At 37.0% G+C, this 22,374-nt stretch overlaps 1 protein-coding gene across 1 annotated transcript; it reads right to left on the reverse strand.

The window, feature by feature from the left end:
- Positions 1-575: 575 nt before the first annotated feature.
- On the reverse strand, positions 576-7,058 carry LOC131152278 (cellulose synthase-like protein G2). Its single transcript, XM_058104058.1, has 8 exons — positions 6,424-7,058; positions 5,738-5,836; positions 3,190-3,321; positions 2,780-2,992; positions 2,433-2,532; positions 2,116-2,294; positions 1,676-2,023; positions 576-1,312 (listed from the first exon to the last, which is right to left on the reverse strand). Exons 1-8 carry the CDS (start codon positions 7,012-7,014, stop codon positions 848-850), a joined length of 2,127 nt encoding a protein of 708 aa, XP_057960041.1. The 5' UTR covers positions 7,015-7,058; the 3' UTR covers positions 576-847.
- Positions 7,059-22,374: the final 15,316 nt, after the last annotated feature.

The following is a 22,374-nucleotide window of genomic DNA, read 5'->3' on the forward strand; positions in this document are numbered from 1 at the left end:
GGACTATAATTTTTATTTTTATTAGTTTTATAACATAGATATCCTGTCTAATCACGTAAAATCTGTGTGCGTGTTTCTTTCTTTCTTTATCTCTATGTGATTTCGTATTATTCATCGTAATTGCTAGTTCATCATCATAGTTACACGACAAAGAGAAACTCACCCCTTTCCCAAAGTTTAACCTAATACCTGGGAAATGTACTTTTCCTTTCACATCCAATTTTGGCATTAAGGCATACTAACACTTAAAAATAAATTAGCTTTCCTTTAAGACAATTCATGCTCTTCCATAGAAAAATTGGTGCACGAGGTTCATAGCATGTCCTCTCCAAAATACAATACTATAACTAAGCGGCCAAATTTGAGAGGCTACAAGAAGAAAACGAGGAAGAGGAGAAGAAGAAGAAGATTTATAATTATTTGTGAAGCTATTTTCTTAAAAAAAATACAATAATTTTCAAGCGTTTGCTTCTCCCCTCCTTTCATACCCGTGACTGAGTACTCCATACACCCCGCATGATCAATATTTTCACACATATCAACAAGTATATTGAGGAAATTCTCATCAACGAACGTGGGACAATATTTTCTTTATTTTTTTATGGCTGAAATACATTTAGATGTCCCATAATCAAAGCATTCGACTTTCTCCCGAGGGATTGGTCTTTTCATTACAGACATAAAAGGAACAATATTCAACTCTTCAATAATATGCCTCAAACCTCACAAATGTATGACTAATAATATTGCTAATACACAGAGATTGCCGAGTCTTGTGTGCCGATCAGTTCCATAAAAGCATAAAACTTGGCCGTTTGATGATGAAGCCAACAGATGCTCAAGGCTTTCACTTGTTTCTCCTTGTTATCAAACCTTCAAATATTGGATAACTCATGACCAAAAGAAGGGAGGAGAGGTAAACCTGTGTAAACATCTCTCCAATGTTCTTCTCAATGATCACTCTTCTCATGCCACCGACGAAGCATACCAGGTTAAAAATTACTAACATTGTCAGGGGAACCATGAAGGTTGCAGCCCCCTCGAAATTGAATTTTCCTTGCTCATATTTCTCGAGCTTATCTTTATCCACAACTTTGTTTGTCAACCTGAAACTTGCTTTTTGTATGCCTACCCATTTCAATAAAACGTCCAATAGTCCAAACAAGCTAGCTGAAACTGTCTTTATTACCCAAATTCTCTGCTCATTCCACATGGTTCTAACAGTCCCATCGCTAGAGAGGACCTCAAACAAGTGCTGACAAAGGGAGGATACATGACAAACAACGAACACAGCAAACCATGGATCCGAAACCTGAAATAGTATGCAATCAAAATAAGAGCAAGTTAGACCCTTCTTTTGGTTAGCACGTAAGTTTGAGTTTGCTTGCACTATTAAAAAAGGTAAAACTGGATAAACAGAAATTATAAAATGAAACAGAACACACAGTAATTTACATGTCTTGTCACATAAGCCCAAGCCAAAGATAGCTATGTTTCCCTTAAAAAAAAATTGGAATACATCGAAACAAAGCAACATCAAATATGTGAAATAAATTCTAATCATTTGAATGACAAATTCTCATTGTTGGTGAATAACTACTGAAAGGTATAAAGGGTTATAGGATAAGGTGCCAACATTGAACAAGTGACTGAAGGCAAGAAACAACATTTTTACCTTAGGGAACAAAGGAATGCCATTAAAGAGACACAGTTGGGGAGCAATGCCATATATGACGAGAGCAACTGAGAGAAGGGGTGTGAACATGAAATATCCATAGCACATGCTTTGAAGAATGGACATTCTTGAAACCCCGTATGTGAGAGGGCAAAACCTTGACATAGCAACTTGGAACAATCCAGAGGACCATTTCATAAGCTGAACCAAGGCATCCTTCATGTCAATTGTGGTACAACCCAAGAAACAAGGCCTTTCTGGATAAAGGTAGACTGAAGTCCATCCCTTGCATTGCAAAATGTAACCGCCAAACGTGCTCTCCAACAAACAAGCATACAAGAATCCTATCTGTTACATATCCGAGCAACATGAGTTTAATATAAAATAGCATCAAATATGGTGCTGCATTAGAGGTTGATGTTTATTAAATCTGTACTTGCCTCCTGGCCCCATTTTGTGTTCTTTTCAAAGGCACAAGTAGCCAAATACTTTGCCTCCTGTAAAATTTCATCCGAGGAAAGATCTTTTGCAGCAACATAGGTTTCACCTTCACCATCTAGTGAAGCAATGAACTGGCTAGAAAATCCAAAATTCTTTTCGGGTGCATGCAGATTCTCATCTGTTTAAAGAACACAATTTTAAAAAAGATAATAAGAGTCTTTCACAGTATTGATTGTTCATCAATCATCAGCAATAAGTAAAATTCTACTATCTTGGATACCCGAAGGATGATAATAGAGAGAAAACTTGGGCATACCCTCATGCTTAGGACTTCCAAACATTGCTTTTCTCTTCATGTAGTATCCTGTACCCGTCAACACGGTTCCTCTCAGCCCATCCATACCTTGCCACTTTGTCTGCAATTTGATCCGTAGGAATTAAATAATAGACTAAGAGCATCAAATAAAGTCACTGCTGCAAAAAGCCTATAATTTAAGACTGCATTTTCAAGTTTTGGATTTGGGAAAGTGTGGAATTGGACAAATTGACCAATTCCACTTTCCCAAATACAACCTCAAGGAAGCAACACTGGCTTTAAAGGGTAATTTCCAAGCAAGACATTGACATCTGTCGAGGAGTTGGTTTTAGTTTGTAAGTATAAACCTTGTAAGCTGATCTAGCCTGACCATCATAGATATCGTTCTTGCTAACATTGTAGAAAATCTGAGGGTATTGCACAAAAGCCAACGAAGGAGACTTGTGAGGATCGAGATGGAAACACATTGCTTGCCGAGCTGAGGTTGGGTCATTGCAGTACATATCACAGTCCAACACCAAGAAGTATGAGCCATTGCTGATTATCCCAGAAACTCGAAGCTGCAAGAGTAATAACACTACCCATTCAAACAAACATAAACACAAACATTTCCGCTGCATTTAATGGGAAAGTGCAATTGGGAATTGGGATTTCAAGTTAGGTATGAAATTCGACAAAACCCAATAGAAAACTCTACTGAGTCCAAGGCCCAATTCATGTTTCCAAAGACAAGGAGAGAGAGAGAGAGAGAACTCACGAGGGCGTTGAGGGCGCCGGCTTTGAAACGATGAGGATAGTGCGGTGATCTTTCGCGGGAGACGTAGACGAGCAGAGGCATCTTGGTTTTGTTGTCCTGGTTTTCTCCATCCTTTCGATTGTCATGTATGATCTGGGGAAAATTATACGTATACAGATAAGATCAGGCACAGAGGAATTGCACGGTTTTTCAACTTAACTCCTTCGTTCCCTTTGATTCAGTCATTTAAACTTCTCCCATCCATGATTGCATTAGCATCAACGGGCACAGATAATTATGGCGAACTTTCTCGTCTTCGATCATAACCTTTTTAATTTTTTAAAAAAAATAAATATCTACCTTAGAAATAATATCTCAATGAATTGCATATTCAAAATTTCACCGAAAATAGAGAGCAAGTTTTTTTCAGTGTGAAAATAATAAATAAAATTATAACTTTGATATATAAAAAAATATGAAGTGTTCAGTAGTATTTTTTAAACTGCTAGTAGGACTTTTTTTTTTAAATATTCAACAAATTGTAAGTGGTAAAAAAAATTTCCCGACCATTATCAATAATTTTTAAAATTATTTTTAAGAGTTTACCAAAAATTATTGTGTAAAAGTTATAAATTTACTAAGCATTACTCTCATTTATTATATATTAACATATTCCATAAATTAATAAATAAAAAATTAAATATAATTATTTATTAGTTGCATATCACATATATTAATTTTTAACTACATATATTTTTTAAAAGTATGGGCAGAGAATTGGTGTTCACATGGTTGCTAAATTTTTTTCCAGCCATGTGATTGTGATCTGCACAATTTTTCATTGCATTCTGGTCGGCCACCAATGCAACAAGCTCCTTTGTTAATGGTTTTGTCACATGAGATCTTTATTTTATTTTTCATTGAGATTGTGAGTGGATCAAGTTTTGTTACCAAAATTTTACAAAATAAATCAAAGTCAATTTTAAAGCTTGTTTATCAATCAATTTAAATTTAAATGCATTAAAGATCATTTAAGTTTAATTTTAGTTTTATTTGTTGGGAGCAACTTTTCTCACCATCTTAATAATATAATTCTAAGCTCATTCTTTTCAAACTCGATAATATTTTTAGAAAGCTTTGATGAATCCAACTCACTTTTATATTATTAAGAACAAATGACTGTCTTAATCCAATATTAGTAAAAGATATTAGTTCCAGATATGAAAATAAAATGATTTGTTTATAGTATAAAATTAATTTACAAAATCTTGAGGCACTAGGCGTCACATTCTTATATGTTTTTCTATAATAATTGTCCTTCGATAGTCGTATCTACTTTATTTAAATTTGTCCGATGAAACTTTACTTAAATCTTATTCAATTTATTTATTTACTTTCCTTTCATGCCATCATGTCTTTATGAAGACTCCGCGCATATCTACTTTTGACTTAGCATGTAATTAGTTTAGCAAATCAAAAACATTATTAATTTGTTATTGCAACCGTTTATGTTGACCACTATGGCAAGCTTTTTAAATCTTAATTTATGTGATAAAATTATATTAATATTTTAATAATCTTTATAAAATGATCGACTCACCTTTCGAGCGCTACACGCCAAAACTGGTGACGAATACTATTACTTCATACATAGGTGTGTGTGTGTATATATATATATAATTTGAAGGTAAAGAGTTCGTGTGTCCTACAACTCTAAGGGTTTTAAATAATATTACTCAAATTAATTGTTTACTAATTGAAATTTTATTTTAAATATAAACTTAAAATGAAGAAAGATACTTTAAGATTAAGTAAGAAAAATATATAAATGAATAATTGCCTCATGTTCCTTCAATGAATATGTACATACGAACACACAAATATAGACCTGGTAGAGCGGACCGGGTTGGATAATCTGTGACGAATCAGGTGGATTATCAGGTAAAAATATTGCTATGCATATTCGACTCATTTAAGTTGCGGATTTATGGCATTTCGAATCGAATAATCCATCATTCTCATCTCCAATATAGTTTTTTTTATCATATAATGAACAATTTATTTTATAACACAATAACTAAAGTTGTTTTTAAATTTATAATTTGATAATATATTAAAATTCTAATACCTAATCACAAAATTATAAATTTTTAAAATTTTTCAGAAAATAAATTTAGAAACTTTTATTTTGATCACAAAATAAATTGAGCATTTGGACTTAAGTTTGAATGTGGGTATAAGATAGACCTAGAGACACATATAGGTACTGTAGATGTTGAGAGTACAAGATTAGGTCTTGACCAATAGAGCTCATGCTAATTGATTTGATGTCTAATAAGCATGAATATATTGGATTATCAATGAATTTAAATATCAGTTGTTAAAGAATAGGCAGATATCCTCGAATAAATTCATAAATTCTCTAACCGACTTATTTAAAGGCGGAAAAAAGAAGTTCAAATCATATTCGACTCATTTAAATGTATGGATCGATTATAAATCAATTTAAGCGGTTCGGAGATTAAAAAATTTAATTTAAACAGTGAATAAGTTAGGTATTAGTGCGCACCTCGACATGTGGAGCTCGGTCTAACGTGATAGAATTGGAGGCATCTCCGAGGCTTGCAACTGCTTTTTCTACATTTATCTTGAATAGTTCATACTTCGACTGCATCAATTAAGATTAATCATACATTAATTAAACAATAATAAAAACGTTGAAAATAACCTCACCCACCTTAAAAGAACAAAAAGAAAGAGACATTAGTTATTTAAATAATTTCCTCCTAAATTTCTAGGCAGCATAAAAAATAAGGGTCAGACCATGACAGCATATATCCAAAATATTTGAAAATTAACATTAAAAAACACCACCAACTAACATGACACCATTTTTATGACAACGAAAAATTTAAGACGCATTTCCAATTTTTAAAAATTATATTTTACTTTTTTTGCTTGCAATTTAAAATTTTTAATAATAAAATTACCATTTAATACATGTTTAAAATAAAAATAAGTAAAGCATTTAGTATAATCCATTTACTTATATCTATATATATATATATATATATATATATATACATAAATTTAACAACTAATCACAAAATTAATCACGTAACTTTACCCTCCATTTAATTCAATATGGTTCATGTAATATAATATTTTCCTCATTAATCGCTTACTAATAATGAAATTGATTATTATTATTTTTTAAAACAACAACAGTTTAGCTCACGCCAATTTCAAAATTACCTTTATATCCCTCTCGTCGCCCGCAAATTCCTCACTCCGAGCGAGACGTTCGTCGTCGGCTAACGACGAGAAATAGGCTTCCGGGCACCTGGTCTTGATCCCATACTTTCGGCAGAAGGGAAGCCACGCCCTCCCGAACACACTTGCCTCCTTTATCGCAGCCAGAGTCACGGCCGATCCGCCGTCATCGGATAGGTACACGGCCAGCTTCTCCGGCGGGTAGTCCAGCGCCATCGCGGACAGCACCGTGTTCATCACCTCCACCGTCGGCTCCTTCTTGGGGTCGGCGGTGCAGATGAACAAGTCCACCCCCGGCAGCTCGCTGTCGCGGGGGAGGTTCTCCGGGTAAACCCGCCGGGTCACGGGGCGCCACCGGAAAGACTGCGAGAGGAACCAGACGAAGGAGATGATGAGCTCGGAAATGGTGACGAAGGCCCAGGGCAAAACGGCGACGTTTTGACCGCGGAAGAGCACGGAGAATCGGTAGTAGAGCAAGGTGAGAATGGCAGCGAGGTGGAAGAAGATGTGAGCTCTGGCAATGGCGGCCTGAGGCTGCAGGACCTTGCAGCTGTGGAGGGAGGGCGACGCCATGGTTGCTTTACCGTTTCCGAGGTTGGATTTCTTAGTACAAGGATGGTTTCAATAGCAGCAGCTTCGGAGGGTTCTTTTATAGAGGGCAATCTGAAATAAATTAATGGGGAAAATGCAGAGCAGGGGGCGCGAGCTTGGACGTGTTTTTCCTTATTATTATATGACACTATTAAAAATTAGGCACGCGCACCACGAGGTTGAGCTTAATGGGAATTTAGTGTCTGTACCAAACAAGGCATAAAAAGTTGTTTGAATATACATACATATATATATATATATATATATATGGGAATACCGACAAGTACATTTAGCTAGATCATGAGTTTAATCAGTCAGCCCTTCACTCCTTCATTGTACATGTCTTTTTTTTGGGTCCCCCAACCAAATTATAATCATGCTTTGCACGAATTTGTCAGAAATTTGAGATTTGATTAGAAGTTAAAGGATAAATATCTGAGAAGAAAATAATGAAACATTTGATTTAGTACTTAAGATAATAGTTTAATGAAGTATTAAATAATGTGCATTTTCCTGCATAATTATTGGTGTACATATACCATTTATGTCCTGTTTAGGTGAAATATGTGTTATGGTTTCTAAACTTAGATTAACCGTAGAGCTTTGGACTAAAAAATGAGGAAAATAAGAGATGAACTTGTTGGCCTAGTATGAATTGACTTGAATAAAAGTCAATATTGGATCATTGATCAATGGTGAGAAAGGGAAAACCACCCCGTAACATTTAAATTTTTTAGAAATATTTTATTTTTAATTTTTTATTAACATTGTATATTATCTCCTTATTTAGATGTGTATCGCATTGCAATAGCATAAGTGTATACTTTTTCTCCACATTTATATTTATATGATTTGTTATCTATTGAGTTTCATCTTAGTAGCCTCAAAAACCTCTATTCCATTGCTCTTCAACCCTTAAATTTTTACTTCTTAAAAAAAATATAAGATTAATTTTATTGAGAATTCTATTTGTGAATTTGCCTCACATTGAAAAAATAAAATGGATGATGGGTGCTTATATACATAATTAGGCCCAAAACCCAACATGTTTAAGCTTTTGAGTCAATTAAGTTGGTGTTCACTCATGTGTATCAAGCCCATATACGGACTCCTTCGGTGCTAACAAGTGGTATCAGAGCCGACGGTTCACAACTCAAAGCTTGTTAGCCTCGGAGGAGTCTATAGATGGACTTGATACACATGCGTGAATACCAACTTAACCCAAAAGTTTAAGTCTGTTGGGTCTAACCATGTATATAAGCATCCATCATCCACTTTATTTTTTCAATGTAAAACAAACTCACAAGTGGAATTCTCAACAATCTTCCCCTCGCTTGTGAGTTCCAATTGCTCCCCCTTGAACAAACCGTCTCCCCTATGGGAGTAAGCTCAATTCTTCAATAATTGCTCAAGTGGGCCTTACTACCGTGCCCTGCGCGCCTCAGATTGCATTCCATGTGCGTTCAAACTAATCCTACCTCCCACGTCTTGACTTATTCGAATTCATCTTCCAGGCCTAGATGATCTTCATTGGCCTCAGTCACATACTTGATCTTCCAACTGTTAACACGTTGGGAGAATTAGCTTTACACCTCAACTTTTTTACGATATCGCTTACCCAGAGTTACGAATCGTCGCTATGATACCACTTGTTAGCATCGGAAGAGTCCATGGGTAAGCTTGGTACACATGGGCGAGCACCAACTTGACCCAAAAAAGAGAGATATGTGTTGTATTGTGATAATCAGAGTGCTATTAATCTTTGTAAGAATCACACTTTTCATTCTCAATCGAAACATACTGATGTGAAATATCATTGGATTAGAGATGCCCTAGATTCTGACTTGTTAGAAATCCAAAAGATTCATACTAAAGAAAATGGTTCAAACATGATGACAAAGTCCCTATCAAGGGAAAAACATAAAACATGTTACATGACTTCCAGTATGTGAACTTCTCCACATGGTCAGGAGGGGTAAATCTGTTGGGTTTCCCTCATATCTGAAGGATGTGTCACACCCCAAACCCAGAAACAGGACCCGGGGGTGAGTTTAGTAACCTAACCTGTCTCTGTATCAATTAAAACATACATGATACCATAAACAAAGAGGGTCCGACCCCATGGGGTGAACAGATGCCCTATATACATACATACATACATACATCCATACTCATCAAAATACGCAACGGAATACGGTCTTTTATACATAACCAGTATCATACCAGAGTCTATACTATACATGCTAGGATACACATTCCCATAATACAAACATACCCCAGGTGTCTACAAAAACATCCCGACAACCTGGATACCAAAACTCGTACCTAAAAGGTACTAGCAATAGCTACGACACCCCTTGCTTCCCGACGCTAGGATGCTACTTACCTCTACCTGAAGGCCCTGAAAATATTGTACGTACATTCAGGGTGAGACACCTCTCAGTAAGGAAGAAAACAGTTTATATCAGTGTGTGACATACTAGTATCATTTTACATACTTCATAACACTATACATATGATACAGTTTCAAACAATTCGTACAGTTTCATACAGTTCCAGTATTTTCACAAAAACCATTCCAGTTCATACGATATCCAACATACATACATACATACATACGGTCAGTGTCGTCACACTAGTTGGCAACTACACCAGGTCACCTCGTCTTACAGCGATTACATTGCTACATACACAACTACGCTGGCAACGATCAAGGCCCAATGGTGAATCCATTGCTTCATAAGCAACTATACAAGATCACCTAGTCTCACAGCGATTACGTTTCTACACATGCAACTATGAAGATCTACGACTCAGGCCCAATAGTGAATCCATTGCTACATACGCAACTACACAAGGTCACCTAGTCTCACCCCGATTACATTGCCACGTGCCAACTACGCTGCGATGACCTAGGCCCACTATGAATCCATTGCTTCATACGATGTAGCATATAGCTCACACCACTTCGGTGACCAACCGGAATTAGACTAGTGATATTTCCCACCCTTGGATATAGAGCCGGACACTCTTGCCTAGGGTAGTTAACTGTTCCATGGCATAGCATACGGTAATTAGCCGCCACTAGCCGATTTCACAAAACCTGGAATCATTTTGGAACTCATGTCCCTATACATTTCAGCATACGGTAATTAGTCGCCACATAGCTGTTTTACAAATACCTGAAACAAATACATACATCCATACATACCACACATATTTGGTTTACGGCAAATCATATCATTTACCAATTCAAGTATACAGTTTATGCAAATATGGATTACAGTCACCTCAATAATACAGTTTAAACACAACCAACAGTTTTCCAAATAAAATAGAGATGATACCCGAAATTTTTAATTTTCTTGAAAACTGTAACCCAAAAATCCCATATTTTTACCCAATAGATTTCCCCAAATAAGTAGCCAAAACGTACATAGGATCGTAGCCTACAAGCTTACCGATCCTGATTTCGAAAATGAACTGATATAAACAGAATCCCCTTACCTTAACCCGAATCTACGAACTCTACGGTCCTCAAAACTATGAACCGAGACTCCAAAACCTACAAACCATAATATAAAACATACTTACAATCTGTACTACTATACATATACCGAATCAAAAATGAAAATCGAGCCTTACCTCGATTTTAGCCTGAAACCCGAAAATGCTCGAATCGAGATTTCGATCTGCTAGAAGCGTAAAGAATCCTTCACTAATCCTCGCAGTAACATTGGATTTACAAACCGGGCATCAATCGACAAACAAAGCTAAAGAGAGAGAGTGGAGGGAGAGTTCTAGAGAGAGAGAGAAAGAGAGAGAGAGAGAGAGAGAGGATTTCCATAACTTAGCCAAGAAGAAAACTAACATATCTTTATAAAGACCTTTGACCCGAGTGGATTCGTCGATGAATTGGGATCCTCGTCGACGAATTCTTCAGAAGATTCGTCGACAAATCGGTGGCCTCATCGATGAACCAGATATTTCCATTTTCTTGAGCCTCTCTGTATTACTTCGTCGACGAGCTTTTGAATTTCGTTGACGAGTTCTTCACTATCTTCATCGACAAATTGTGGCCTCGTCGACGAAAACTATAAAATTCCATTTTTACCCCTCTTTTACATAATAAACCCATATTTCACGGTTCGGGTTCTTACAGGATGTGTGATTACGCGCTTAAATTGTGTAATTAGGTGGTTTAATTCATGCATTGAAGTTTATAATTTTAATTAAATACCTAATTACTCTCAATATTTTAACACTGTATCTTATTTATAATATTTGGGTTTTATTGAGTAATTTATGGATTTTTGGTATTTTTTTTATCACAGGCCGATTATTGAAAGCTAAAACCGATGCTACATCGTAATTTGTGTATAATTTTCTCATTCAAGTTCCGATCGAGATGATTCAAAATTATATAGAAACCAAAGAAAATTATCTACAATTTTTGTGTTTTAAATTTCGAGAGATACGAGCTCTAAGATGATCAAAATTTTCCTCGTTCGTTGGGAAACAAAAAAAGGAAAAAAGGAGAAACAAGAAAAAAAATATATATATATACAAACCTGATTTGACCTGGCCATGCAACCGGGTCTGGAATTCGCTTGCTTGAGCGTAGGGTAGCCTCCCTTTTTTCCCTTATATAATTCAATTTTTTCTTCTTCTTGGCAGCACACCCAAGCCCCCTCTTTTCCTTCCTCTCCTCTCCTTCCTCCTTCTCTTTCTCCTTCCCTTCTCTTCTCTTCTCTCTCACTCTCGGCTCTCTCTCCCTCTTCTCCCCTTCTCTTTCTTCTCCCTTCCCGTACCTGTTGCTACTCCACGGCTACTTCTCCCTGCTGCAACCAGCCACCCGAGCTCCCTCTCCTTTCCCTTCTCTCCAACTCTCTTCTCCCTCTCCCTCTCTTCCCTTCTTTCCTTATTCTCTTCCTTCTCTCTTCTCCTTTCTCTCCCTCTTCCTTCTCCTTATTTTCTTCTCCCTTCTCTTCCTCATCCCTTAGCTATTGGTGTTTCCAAAGCTCCTACTCCCTCAACCCAAGAAGCCCCTTGTTCTGGCTATTGTTGCTGAAGGACCCGAAAGCCTTGCCCCTCATGCTGCTGCTAAAGATGAGCATACGACTGTTGTTCCTTGCTGTAACCTCCCCTGTTGGCAGCCACCTTAAGTCCACGGCCAGTTGCTGCTCCCACGACCAATTGCTGCTTCCACGGCCAGCTACTACTCCCACAGCCAGCTACTACTCCACCGGCTAGCTCCTGCTGATAGACACACACTCTCTCTCTCTCTCTCTCTCTCTCTCTCTCTCTCTCTCTCTCTCTCTCTCTCTCTCTCTTTCTTTATTTCTATTTTCTTGTCCTTAATTTTCTTTGATTATTGCCTTTAAAAATTTTTTTGTTATTTATTTGGTAGACCTTTAATTAAAGTATCAATTTTTAATCTTGTTTGGGTGTTGTTCTTGAAGTATTTAAATTTATTCCCTCTTAGTTAATATTAGTATTAGATTTAATTTTGCTTGAATTAATTTTAATTGCTTAAGGTCCGGTTTGGTTTTTGAAAAAAAAAAAAAAAAGAGAAGAAAATACAAAAAGAAAAAAAATATTTTTTTTTATGATTTAAATTTGTTGTCTTTCTTTAGAAATTAAATTTTGCTGGGTTCTATTTAAATTAAGTTTGTCTAATTAAAGTCAAAATTTTTACCGTGTTTCCGTTTAATGTTTAGTTCTTAAAGTTTTTATTCCGAAACTCAACTATGTCTCAATTCGTGTTCGGTTGTTAACGTAAGATTTTCGTTTCTCGTTGTTAAATTTAGTGTGTGTTAGGAATTAGAATTTAAATTGTATGTTCATTTAATTTATTAAAAGAAATCTCGAACAATCTAGAAAATCCTAATCTGAACTGTGTTTAATGCCATTTTGTTTCTTACTTTCTGATTGGAACTATGTAAAATTTGATATTAAACTGCATTCTCTGATGAGATGATTTGGCACTTGGGCTAAGTATAACACGACAAAACTCCTATACTTGGAATAGCTTCCAAACTGCTCATTTTTTGAGTAAGTCAATGTAAAAAAAAGAAAGAAAAAGAATTAAAGATGATTGACAAGTTGATTAAGCAAACTGATGATTAACTTTAAATTTGATTGAGCAATCAAATTTGATTGGTAAATCAAATGGAATGCAAATCATTCTTTAAGCTCTATAAATAGAGGAACATTAGACAAAGAAAGACAGAGAAATTCATATAGTGAGAAACACACAGTGGAAAATTTATGTTGAGAGCATAAGGATATGTCCATGGAGAAATTCGCACAGATTGAAAGTCACACAATGAAATTTTCATACAAAGTGAGATTTGCACTGTAGCATTTACATTGTGGAGGATGTTCTGGAAGTTTTGGTAAAAAGGTTAGAGAAATTATGATCAAAGAGGAAATCTTGAAGAAATTCCAGAGGATTTGAACTGCGAGGTCAAACCAAACTAAAGGAGAATTGAGATGGGAGGCTATTGGGGTGATTTAAAAGTCAAAATTCAGGGCAGAGGAAATTGTAGACCAAACCAAAGGGGAACTAAAGATTGAAGGACTTGAGAACTAAATATTGGTTTTACATTTTTGTTTTTTTGTTTCATTTTTGTTCTGCTTATCATTCTTAATCCATTTCTAAAAATGGACTGATGGTTCGGATATGATTGGTGTATCCAACCCGTCAAACCAGGTCCATTAACCCAATCCATTGAACCTAAGTTGGCTCGACCCTTCTGACTAAAGGATCCACAAAACCCGAGACCTGAGTCCAATGTGGACCTATGTCTGTTAACCCTAAAGTTTAGTCAAAGCCCAAATGTCTTAGCCTAAGCATAGGCCAAGCCCAGGCCTACACACAAAGCCCAAATTCAATTTATAATATGGGCCCCAAACCCATTAGTTACCTCAGAGCCCAAAGCCCAAATGTCTTAGCCTAAGCATAGGTCGAGGCCAAGCCTGCACTTAAGGCCCAAGAATGGGCTGAGCCCAAATTCAATAATTCAAAGCCCAAACCCATTAGTTAATTAAGAGCCCAAGCCCATTAGTTAACTAAGATCCAAAACCCAAATCCTCATACCCAAACAAAACCAAACTTCATCCCAGAACTAAACAAACCTTGACTCAAACCCTAGTCCAAAACTGTAACGACCCCAAAAAATAATATGTAAGTGTCAAAAAAAATAAAATAATATCCCTTGCAAAATCTTTTGAGTGAGTATATCTTGATAGATCCTACAAAGCTATAACTCTCATTGTGTTTAGTTTTGTGATTGATTTTTTGATTGAGAGTTTAGCCAAAGTTTTTCCCTTGATTTAATTAATAATCTTTGTGTGGGAATAACTTAGTAGCTTGTGAGTCTTAGCATTTTTATTGTAAGATTCCTAAGCTTGTATTTTGATTTGTGAAGTAAAATATTTTTACGAGCTTTGACAACGAATATCTTTTGTGTTAGATTGTTGAGAAAATTATTTTATGAGATATTTTTATTACACTTGTTGGAGATCTTTGAAACCATACTTGTGATTAATATACTTTGGTTTATTATTTCAAAGATTGTTTGAAAATACACTCTTATGCTTGATTGAATATTGACATAAGATTGAGTGTTTAACATACGTATAGCACAGAGCTTATAGTTCATATCTTGTTGATGTGCATTGATTGATATTGGTACAAATCTTCTTGTGTTTAGAAGCAACTTTATTTGTACGTAAAATTTGTATTACATTTTTTGTATTCCAGGCATGGGCATGAAGAGGGAGACTAGTCCTAGTAAAAATAGCGGATTGACTTATACCCGATTAGGAAAGTTAGGTGCACCATCTTGGTAAGTTTTGATTGTAGGTTGAGGTCAGCCCTGTGCTAATTGACCTGATTGTATACAATGCCACTCCACCCGTGAAGTGAGCCTTATAGTGGAATCCTTGTACTGGTGAACGAAGGCGGGGACGTAGGCACTTTGGTCAAACCTCGATAACATATCGTTTGTGCAATTTACATTTATGCAATTTATTTACTGCATGTGTATATTTTATTGTGAATGATTGGATTTATAATTGCATAAACAGACCCTAGGTTGCGCAATACTGTTGTTAGATTGGTTGACCTAGAAAAGAATTTTTAAATATCCAATTCACCTCCTCCTTTTGGGATTGTACCAAAATTAACAATATGTGATTACAAAAATTGATATATATGTTTTCTGTGTATTCGAATATATGGAAATTAGATTTTGGATTATTATTATTATTATTATTATTATTATTATTATTATTATTATTATTATTATTATTATTATCATGAGTTGATTAAACTGGCATTTGTGAGCCTAGGGAATTTATAATAATTGTTATTTCAAAGATTAACCGATTAAATTTAGAATTTGGATACTAAAACACTATATATGATTTTTCTAATTATTTAGGCATATGGAAACGATGATTTTTGGTTATTATATTATGGTTTAATGCTTAAATCGTGTGGCATGAGATTAATATTTTTTAAACAAGGTTGTGATTGCTATGGTGCATTTAACTGATATGTTATGGTATTGTGTTGTTATTCATGTAAATTATAATATAACGTTGGCAGGAGTGACAAGTTCGTTATATTGTACCTATTATAAATCACAATATAACATTGGTAGGATTTGAGGAGGTCGTTATATTGTCATTTATATAGATGGGGGTAAGGCGTTGTGAAACGACCTGCTAATAAAATAAAATATTTTCCTCTAGTTTTAATATCAACACCTTTACCTGAACAACGGAATGCCAGACATATAAAATAAAACCACATGTAATGCAATACCAGAGTGTCAAACCAACCCACAATATATAATTATCACTGTTTTCCTGAATCTACCCTTCCTGATACCAAGGGTTTACAAAAACATGTCATCTAAAAATACTCACTTTCAAAAAGGGCAGTACAACAGCCCCTCTACCTACGAGCCTGCTCCGCTCGCTTAGCTGGTTTACCTGAAAACAATTTAACACTGGGATGAGTCAACACTCAGTAAGACGAAACATGCTATTACTAGTGTGTGGCTATTGAGTTATCTTTTTGTATTAATGATCTGATTTAGAAATAATATCATGAATAACTAAAATGGTAATGCTGGTATAAATAACATATGTTAAAACTATATAAATTTACTTTTCATAATACTACTACTATTTCTGGAAATCTACTTAAACTTATAATATTTAAGAAACTTTCCTTGGATGGTTGTATGTCATGATTTAACCCCTCACGATAGGGTTGTGCGGTCTGAAGGCGGGACCTATCCTGGCTGGCTGACTAAGGTAAGTCAACTAAACTCCGACAGTCTGATCGGCCCCCTCAATCCATATCTGATGGAGAGCCTATCCCGACGTGGGTACTGTGATACCTCATGGATGAAAGATTTAAAAGATTAGATGTTACTACCCATATTAACAAGGTGCACCTTTCTTTTCGGGAGCCTTCCCATAAGAACTTCATAGTTAAGCGTGCTTGGTTTGGAACAATATTGAGATGGGTGACCTCTTAAAAAGTTTTCTCGAGAAGTGTGTGAGTGAGGAAAAAACACACTGAAAAGAACACGTGTTGGTTTATGAGGCCAGTCATTAGTCCGATAAGGCATGCCCCCCTATTGTCTGGTCCAGGTGGAGGAGGAGAGACGCAGTGCTCCCTAGCAGACCCAGGTTAGGGCATTACAAGTGGTATCAGAGCCAACACCCAGCCTAAAGTGTGATGAGATTCACATCGCTTGGGTTTAGAAATGTGGGTTCGCAACGAGGAAATCGCGTTCTATAAGTGGGAGAGAATGTGATACCCCATGGATGAAAGACTTAAAAGATTAGATGTTACTACTCATATCAACAAGGTGCACCTTTCTTTTCGGGAGTCTTCCCATAAGAACTTCATAGTTAAGCGTGCTTGGCTTGGAGCAATATTGGGATGGGTGACCTCCTAGGAAGTTTTCTCAAGAAGTGTGTGAGTAAGGACAAAACACACTGAAAAAAATACGTGTTGATTTGTGGGGCCAGTCATTAGTTCGATAAGGCCCGCCCCCTGTTGTCTGGTCCAGGTGGAGGAGAAGAGATGCAATGCTCCCTGCAACCTCATACCATTTACTATCTGAGTGAAGTGGTTGCACTCTGAACTGAATATCTGTAGTTACGGTACCGTGCTCTGCTGTCTAATCCATCAGGGTCTGATACTATATAGGTAATTGATATCCGTAATATACTGTTTTTATTGTGGTTTCTAAAATAACCATAACCCTATAAAATTTATCTGAAATTCTAAATAAACTGACTGAAAATCTGATTTCTATATAACTGAACTGCTGTCTGAATTCTGTATATTGGGGTATTATGGTACTGATAAACGTGTTATTCTGAATTTACTAAAAATGCATATTTCTAAGTATACTGTACACTGAGAAATTCGTCATTCTATAAACATGCAAATATCATGGTATTTCTGTTAATAACTATAAACATGGCATTCGCAAATTCTATAAATATAGTATTGTTTCTGTTATCAACTCAAGCCACACAAATACATACTAATATTGTCGAGTTCTGGAAACTGTAAATATATATATATAATCTGAATAATAATTTGATAAAAATATATAATTCATGTTGAAATCACAAAAGAATTTCCTAGCATAGCATGTTTCCCTTACCTGACTACTAGAAAGCCCTTATGGTATACTAGTCCAACACCCGCAGGGCTTCCTACTCAACACCCTGAAAACAACATTTTCTAGAATAGAATATTATTATTTCTTTGCCTATTACATTTTCTACAACTGCTAGAAGGTCAAAAACTGACTAAAAGACCTTACTTTGATTTTGGAAAAAAATTCACTCGATTCCACTGACGATTCGCTCTGGTAAACTTGGAGAGAATTTCGCTAGAAGCGTCGTGGTGGTTTCAGATCGTCAATCCGACGACTGAAGGGGCCGAAATTGAAGAGAGATAGAGAAAGAGCCTTAGGAGAGATAGATAGATAGAGAGAGAGAGAGAGAGAGAGACGATGATTTTTGCTGAAGATTCTACGATTAAACTCAATTTAGGGCTATTTATACTACGAGATTCGTCAACGAGCCATGTCACTTCGTCAACGAGTCTTGTAGAAAGTTCGTCGATGAACTTGCCCCCTCGTTGACAAATTTCAGACTTCCCAATAATCCTCTCTCGATATCTTCTTGTCGATGAAACGAGACCTCGTCGATGAGGTCTTGAAGAACCCTCGTCGACAAAACCCCTGTGTTCATCGATGAGGTCTGGAAAAATTTCTTGGGTTATTACATCCCAAAGTACAACATCGTTGACGAACACGAAGCGTTCATCGACGAAGTTGGCTGCCTCCTTCTATTATTGTTCCCATTTACCCTTTTCTTTATTATTTAAATACTATTACTCTTCAGGTCGTTACATTCTTCCCTCCTTATAAAATTTCGTCCTTGAAATTTACTTATCCATATGATTCCTCCTTCTTTGAAGGCAAAATGGTCTACTTATTTTATTACCTACCCTCACTTATGGCGGAGGAATACCGTGGTTATATGGGTAGTTCTGGGAGATTACAATTATAAAAAGAAAATTTTCCCAAAACCAAAACACTACCTATCCTATACTCCATATTACAATTACATTATACAAAACAAAATAAAATTACTACTATTCTAATCTATACATTACCGTTGGGTTCACTACATAAGTGGGGGTATTTTTGTCTGATCTCATCTTCAAGCTACCATGAGGCTTCTTCTACTATGTGATTCATCCACAAGACTTTTACTAACGGAATCCTTTTACTGCGCAATACCTGTTCTTTTCTATCCAGGATCCACACTGGGGCTTCTTCGTATACTAGATCACCACTGAGTTCCAATTCTACATAGTTAATGATGTGGGAAGGATCTGGGACGTATTTCCTTAACATAGAAACATAAAACACGTCGTGAATCCTAAATAAAGATGGTCGTAGAGCTAGCTGATAAGCCACTGCCCCAACCCTCTCTAGTATCTGAAAGGGGCCAATGAACCTAGGCTTCAACTTACCCTTCTTCCCAAACCTATTGATCCCCTTCAATGGTGTAATTTTTAGAAATACATGATCAACCACTTCAAATTCCAGTTCCCGACGACGAGTATCCGCGTAGCTCTCTGCTGACTCTATGCTGCATTGATTCTATGTCGAATGAGTCGAACTTTTTCGCACATATGCTGAACCATCTCTGGACCCAAAACTCGCCTCTCGCCGACTTCATCCCAGAAAAGAAGAGATCGACATGCCTCGTATGGTGTCATGCCGATGTTAGCCTGGTAACTGTTTTTATAAGCAAATACAACTAGTGGCAAAAATTGAGTCCAACCACCCCCAAAATCCAGTACACATGATCGCAACATATCCTCAAATATCTAAATCATTCTCTTTGTCTGGCCATCTATCTGAGGATGGAAAGCGGTCTTGAATGCTAGCTGAGTCCCCAGTGCCTCCTGCAAGCTCCTCCAGAACCGCGATGTAAAACGTGGATCACAGTCCGAGACTATGGATATCGGCACTCCATAGTGTCGAACAATCTCCTATATGTAAATCTCCACTAATCTGTTCATAGGGTAGTTAACTTTAATAGGCAGAAAATAAGTCGTCTTCATCAGCCAATCAACAATCACTCAAATGGCATTTTGACCATGTGGCGCCGGCGTTAACCCAGTAAGAAAATTCATGGATACGTGGTCCCACTTCCATTCAGGAATGAAAAGTGGATGCAACCGACCTCTGGTGCTCAACTTTAACCTGCTGACACGTCAAACACTGCTACACAAATTCTGCTATTTTCCTCTTTATGCCACTTCACCAGAAATACTCTTACAGACCCTATACATTTTCATACTTCCAGGATGAACAGTATATAGAGATCTGTGTGCCTCTTCTAAAATCGTCCTCCTGATATTGTCATCTACAAGTACACACAATCTGGTACGAAATCTCAGAGCTCCATCATCGGAAATGTTGAATTCCTCTTCCTGGCCATCCTGAACTCTGGCTAGCACCTCCACTAATTCGAGATCATTTCTCTGAGCAGCTTTAATTCTTTCATACAATGCAGGTTGCACAACCAAATTGGCCATGATTGCTTGAGGATCATCTGCTACTAGTTCCACGTCGAGCCTTTCCAAGTCCATCTGAATTAGGTGCTGAACTACTGCTGCTAGCTGCTCTATATCCTATAATTTACAGCTTAAAGCATCAGCCATCACATTTGTTTTACCTAAGTAGTAACTGATGGTACAATCGTAATCCTTGATGAGTTCTAACCACCTTCTTTGGCGCATATTCAACTCTTTTTGTGTGAAGAAATACTTTAGACTTTTGTGATCATAAAATATCTCACACCTCTCACCATATAGGTAATGTCTCTAGATCTTCAATGCATGTACAACTGCAACCAATTCCAGATCGTGAGTAGGGTAGTTCTTTTCATATTCTTTCAACTACCTGGATGCATACACTACCACCCTACCATGCTGCATCAATACACAACCCAACCCTTTCAAAGACGCATCACTGTAGATAACATAACCATCACCTCCAGATGGAATCGTCAGGACTAGTGCAGTGATGAGCCGCTGTTTTAATCCCTGAAAACTTTGCTCGCATTCTTCATCCCACACAAATCAGGCATTTTTCCTGGTCAAACGCGTAAGAGGTCCTGATAAAGCTGAAAATATCTCAACGAATCGACGGTAATAACCCGCCAGCCCTAAGAAACTCCTGACTTCCAGCACATTCCTCGGCCTAGCCTAATTCACCACCTCGTCAATCTTGCTGGGATCCACTGATATACCATCTCCAAAGATCACATGGCCTAAAAATGTAACCTTCTCAAGCCAAAACTCACATTTACTAAACTTGGCGTAAAGCTTCTCCTGCCTGAGTGTCTGCAGTACCTACCTCAAATTCCCCTCATGATCCTCAGAATTCTTCGAATACACCAGTATATCATCAATAAAAACTGCTACAAAGTGGTCTAGATACTGGTGAAAAACTCTATTCATCAAGTCCACGAACACAGCTGGGGCATTTGTTAGACCAAACGACATAACGAGAAATTCATAGTGCCTGTACCTGGTCTTAAAGGTCATCTTAGCAACGTCATCTGCTTTTACTCTCACTTGATGGTACCCTGATCTGAGGTCAATCTTAGAATATACCCGTGTACCCTAGAGCTGATCAAAAAAATCGTTTATATGGAGTAGAGGATATTTATTCTTGATAGTAACCTTGTTGATTTCCTTATAATCAATACACATCCTCAACGACCCGTATTTCTTCTTTACAAACAACATTAGAGCTTCCCATGGAAATACAATGGGTCATATAAACCCTTTGTTCAGAAAGTCTTGCAACTGCTCCATTAATTCTCCCAATTCAACTGGAGCCATACGGTAGGGAAACTTAGAGATCGGCACTGTCCCTAGAGGCAAATCTATAGGAAAATCCACCTCGCATTCGTGAGGCAATCTTGGTAGTTCCTCTAGAAAAATATCTGGAAATTCTCGCGCGACTGGGGTACTATTGAACTTTGATTCATTTTCTAACGCTTCTTTTATAAAAGCCACGAATCCCTGACTTTGGTCCCGGAGTAATCTGCTTGCCAGTATAACTGACACCATCTGCGGTAGAGTACGTACCTGAGAACCAACGAATCTAAATTCTTGCTCATCAGGGATCTAAAAATTACTTCTTTCTGATAACAATCAATGTTGGCGTGATTAGCAGCCAACCAGTCCATACCCAGTATTACATCAAACCCACATATATCCATTACAACCAAATCAGCTGGTAACACTCTCCCCTAAATTTCTATTGGATGGCTTCAAAGTACCCTTTGACATCTCATCACTGATCCTGATGGTGTAGCTACTGACAATGCTATATCTAACAATTGGGTCTCACTTCCAGATAATTTAATATAAGATGCAGAGACAAAGGAATGAGTGGCACTTGAGTCAAATAAAACAATAACTGGATATGATAAAACAGTAATTGTACCTGTCACCACATCCGCGACAGCCTCCGCATCACCCGGCGTTAAAGCGTAAACTCGCACTGGGGCTACATTCCTCTGCTGGCCTCCATGAGGCGCTTGATATCCTTCTTGAGCTACCTGATGTCCTCCCCAATAGGGCCTTGGAGCTAGAACCTAGTCCTGCAGTCCTGGGCATACACGTGCCATATGGTCGGGTGTAACAACCTCCTTATAAAGATAAATTCCTTCGCATCACCCGGCGTTAGAGTGTAAACT

The sequence above is a fragment of the Malania oleifera genome, chromosome 3 (assembly GCF_029873635.1).
Source record: "Malania oleifera isolate guangnan ecotype guangnan chromosome 3, ASM2987363v1, whole genome shotgun sequence".
Taxonomy (NCBI): Eukaryota; Viridiplantae; Streptophyta; class Magnoliopsida; order Santalales; family Ximeniaceae; genus Malania; species Malania oleifera.